This window comes from Triticum dicoccoides, chromosome 7B, assembly GCF_002162155.2.
Source record: "Triticum dicoccoides isolate Atlit2015 ecotype Zavitan chromosome 7B, WEW_v2.0, whole genome shotgun sequence".
Lineage (NCBI taxonomy): Eukaryota > Viridiplantae > Streptophyta > Magnoliopsida > Poales > Poaceae > Triticum > Triticum dicoccoides.
Genome location: NC_041393.1, coordinates 250,745,280 through 250,749,930, shown reverse-complemented (window position 1 = coordinate 250,749,930; position 4,651 = coordinate 250,745,280). Strand labels below are relative to the sequence as shown.

Sequence of the window (4,651 nt, the reverse complement as noted above, 5' to 3'; positions counted from 1 at the left end):
CGGCACCCCTCAAACCCAGCTCATATGTGGGACAGATTTGGGACCACCCGGATGCGTCCACCACATCGGATCCGGCAAGCCGAACCCACCCCAAATCCCTCCAAATTGACCACTCTCTCTAATGTGTTTGTCTTCCCTTTCCCGCGTCTGAGGCGTTGCCCTCTTCCGCATCTGCGCCGCCCACCTTCTCCTTCACCCTAGTCGTCCTAGCCCACTCCGCCGTCCGCCCGCACCATGGAGGATGGCTCGGCAGAGTACATGAGGGTCCCTACCGTTAGGAGAAAAGCGGAGACCATCATCTGCAAGGAGTAGCACGCCCAGCAGCACGCCCGCGAGAAGGCGGAGCAAGACGTCGTTGACATGGAGCTCACCACATCTGTGCCCTCGGCCACGCCCTACGCCGTTCCAGCTTCGCAATGGTCCAACATCTCGGATGGCTTCACACAGGAAGCAAACGCCTCTTGGACACGCCGTACAAGTCACCACAACTCCAGCAGTCACGGACAACGTCAGGGATCTTCGGCGTCGGTAGCAACTGTTTGAAGAAATTCCTCAACTAAATGCTCAGGTCTATTTTGCCCCATGTGCATTTATCAGATCAATTATAGGATGGTAGTTTCATTGTGATGCATCTTTAGGACTCGTTCATGATGAATATGATAAATGACGGTGAAGCTCCTCCAAACTATGAAATGGGTAATCAAAATTCGCCTTTGTTTGAACAAGTTCTGCAGTTTCTATGCACAAGTGGTGAATAGGCACCAAAGTGGTATTGGAGTCAATAGCCATGCAAGTTTTGTTTGCTTCACATTGTTCATCATCTTCCTTGTCTTGCTTCGTTTCTTGGATCATTTTGGATTGTTGGGTGCAATTGAATGGGAAACCAAAGTGGTCAAACCTCTTTGAAAATATCAAGAACCCCGTCAACTCACCAATCTATTGGACTAGATGATGACGATGAGCCAGATGGAGGGCGGACTGACATGGGACCGACCCAAAGAGGAATAGACACTTGAGAGGGAGGAAGTGGGAGAAGGATAGGGACGCGCATGACGACGCGGCAAGCAAAATGTCCGCCACATGGACGGACATCTTTTGCAACAAGGGGGGAGACGTTGAAGAAAACTTAGGAGAAACGGGAGAGGTACAAGCTCTTCTTGTATGTGCAAAGGGAGAGGGAGAGGGAGAGGTACAAGCTCTTCTTGTTTGTGCAACCGGAGGGAATGGAGTTCGACCTGGAGAGGGTGCTAGATAGGGTGATCATGGAGGGACAGGATAGACATGAAGAAGCAAGAGAAATGGCTAAAAAATGGAGCTTGAGAAGGCGAAGGCACATGAGACAATTGAGCTTGAGAAAGAGAAGGTGGGACTCATGAGGATCACTGAGTCAAGGATCATGTCGGCCGACACTATCCTCATGTATGAGAATTGCAACAAGTGGATCACAACAAAAAGGAGATCCATGAGCGCAACAATGGGGGCGATTGATTCAATCATGTATGCCTATGAATGAATTGTTGTAAATTATTTTGGCTTGTGTTGAATTGGTTGTGTGCTATATGATCTATATGCATGGCTTTGTATGGATTTGAGGTAGGTGTGGTTGCCCGGGCAGACAAATATGGGGCAGCCGGCGAACATAAATGGGGTCAGATTAGTCAAGTCCGATTGGAGATGCTCTTAGAACTGTATATTAGCTACATATGGACTATATATCAATCCACAGCGAGGACCCATGGCAACAAAATCACTAGCGTAAATTGCTGACCTCTAGCTAAGTAGCTACAACATGTACTGAAAGCCTGAAACCAACTGTGGACCCACAAATAACCGAAAACGCACAGAAGACACAGAGAAAATGCTATGATAGATCTTCAATCTTACACCGCATTAAAATGGGTCAAAACAAGTATACATCACCAGCGTGAACTTTCAGAAATGATTTTTGCACTAACTGAAATAGCAATCTGACATTTAGATCTGAATAGACTATTAAACACAATTTAAGACTAGATATATGGAATATTTGAATCTTTTCAAATGTCATTAAGGAAAAATATACAAGCCTTTTCGACAAAAGCGAGTAAGAAGACAGTTTCTACAGTGTACGCCTATAGTTCTTATCAACCATAAAATGTGCCCAAAGGAACCAAAACGAACAGTAGGTCACATTAGCATCTAAAGGAACTGGACATTAGTTGATATATCCTCATGTAAGCAAGAGTAACAAACCTAGTTAAACTAGACGCACATGAGGAAATAAAGATAAAATAGTGTTGAGGTATTCAAGGTTTTCAAAATATTTTAAAACATATATTGATTAATGATAAAACGGTGTTAAGATATGCAAGATTTTCCAAATACATATTGTTCAAAAAAATCCCAGCAAAAGTATGTATCATGATGGTACAACCCAGCCACCGGGGGACCGAACCCCTCGCAACTAATAAAGTAATAATATAAAATGAATATACTGTGCCATCAATTTTCAACTCAACCAATTTGCAAACCACATGGTCTTTCCTGAGACAAAAGGACTTTAATCTAGTCAGCAAGTAATCAACGCCAGGAAAATGTGCACACCAGCGCGAAAAAGAATCAGCAATATTTATAATGATAGTTTAATATAACTGACTAACACAGAGAACAAGCACGTGATCTTTTGTATAATAATCACGAAACAAGGTAATAGAGTGTGCTTTGGTTGGTGGCCAAAAATTGCTAGCGAATACTTTAGTATGCTTACATTTGGCGACTTAATATAACTGACTATCACAGAGAACAAGCACACGATCTTTTGTAAATCACAAAACAAAGGTAATAGGCCATGCTTTTGTTGGCAGCCAAAAATTGCTAGCCAATAGTTTGGCATACCTACATTTTGCAACTCCAAAACTTGCCAAATGTAGGCAAGTTTCAAGAGAAGTTGGCACCCAACCAATTGGTTTAGCTTTGGCTTGCATAAATATTGGCAAGTCATCTTTCAGCACCGAACCATGAAATTTTTTATTACAAACACAACCAAGATGCATGGTAAATTAAGAACCAATATATCTATAAAAAGACACATGAAGCATGCAATAACATCCAAGAACAACTCGACTATTGCATTTTAATGTAAACTGATTTGCTTGGCCTTGATAAACCCTACAGTGTCGAGTGCACATAAACAGAAACTATCCCGACCCAACAATAAAAAGACTGATCTGCATTGGTGATACTACATGCCTACCAAACCAGACCAGACAGTCGAAAGTCAGCACAAACACATGCTGGTGTAATACTTGAAGAGCTCTATTTTTGTATTGCCGTTTGCTAGTTTCCCGAGAAAACATAACCCAGTTTAATTTTCACCAAAAGAAATGAAGAATGGGACCATAAGAAGCATACCATCTCTCAGCTGCGCCTGTTGCTCCATTGCTTGCAGCCTTATTTTCAACTCATTGTTCTGAGTTGCAAGTCCTCCAGAGTCCCTCTGCAAACAAGTGCATCAAGAATTAGTTCCACCCTAACATAAGCAAAATCAAAATACAGAGCAACTTCACAAGACAAACCTGCAGCATTGTCAATTGTGCTGAAAGCGTAGTCGCCTCTGTCTGCAAGACCTGTACCTTATGCTCGAGTTCTTGAATGTACCTCATCTTGCGCTCCTTTGACCTTGCCGCAGACTGGCGATTTGCCAAAATCCTGGCAGTTTTAAAAAGTCAGGATGCTTAATTTGAAGGGAAAATGTTTTTTCCACTCTATGAAGAAATGCACACCTCTTGACCCTCTTAGGGTCTGTCAAAGCTATCTCTGCGAGGCGTTCATTTGCCATGATCTTCTTCTTCTCAGCCTCAGTGAACTCCCCGTTGGCGAACTCGGTACCAAACAGTGACGCAGCACCACCACCGTCCAAGGACCCACTCCCGCTCCTGGAAAGGCCACCGCTGGGGGACGGCGGTGGTAGCTTTGGCGACTCGTCACCTGTGGCATAGTTGAGCTTCCCCATGAAGCTGTCCATGGACAAGCTGCGACAATGCCGAGACTTGGCTCCGTCCTTCCTCTCCGCTGAGGTGGACTGGCTCTCGGCTTCGTTCTCGCTGCTCTCGGCCGCGCTGGCAGCGCGGGTGCCGCTGGCACGGCTGTGAATGTCACGGTCGTCGTGGCGGTCCTCGGAGGAGTTGAGCGCGTCCATCCCGTCCAGGTCCATGTAGGCGTTGACAAGGTCGTACAACGCAGCGTCGTCGCCCTCCAATCTGCCGCCATCCTGTCCCGTGGCCGCCTCGCGCTTCACCGGCGCCGGGGGCGGCAGGGGCGGGCTGAGCTGCGAGAACCCGAAGGGGATGTCGCTCTGAGAGCGGCGGTGGCCAGCCCTCCGCGGCGGCAGGCCGAAGGACGGCGGGTCGGAGCTTGAAGACGGCGGGGAGGGCGGGATGGCGGGCGGGCCGGCCAGATCGGCGTACGGCGGCGGTGGGAGCGAGTCGAGAGAGAAGAAGAGGGGCTGCGAGAGCGAGCGCGCATGGTGGGCCGCGGCGCCGGAGGGGATCTGGCCGTAGGGCGATGGGAGACGCACCTGCGGGTGAGCCGGGGGCCGGGGCGACGGGGAGAGGCGCCTGTGGTGGTAGGCGGACGCGGCGGCGAGGTCGAGCGGTGTCGGGGAGCGCGGCAC

General features: G+C 47.7%; 1 protein-coding gene across 1 annotated transcript in view; it reads right to left on the bottom strand.

Annotated features, from left to right (window-relative positions):
- Positions 1 to 4,651, bottom strand: part of LOC119338852 (transcription factor RF2a-like) — a gene marked incomplete at its 5' end in the record, with an annotated part of 6,176 nt that extends 1,525 nt beyond the window's left edge. The window contains 3 exons of the mRNA XM_037611071.1: positions 3,391 to 3,475; positions 3,555 to 3,687; positions 3,762 to 4,651. Coding sequence (XP_037466968.1) covers positions 3,391 to 3,475; positions 3,555 to 3,687; positions 3,762 to 4,651 — 1,108 coding nt within the window. The remainder of the gene's footprint in view (positions 1 to 3,390; positions 3,476 to 3,554; positions 3,688 to 3,761) is intronic.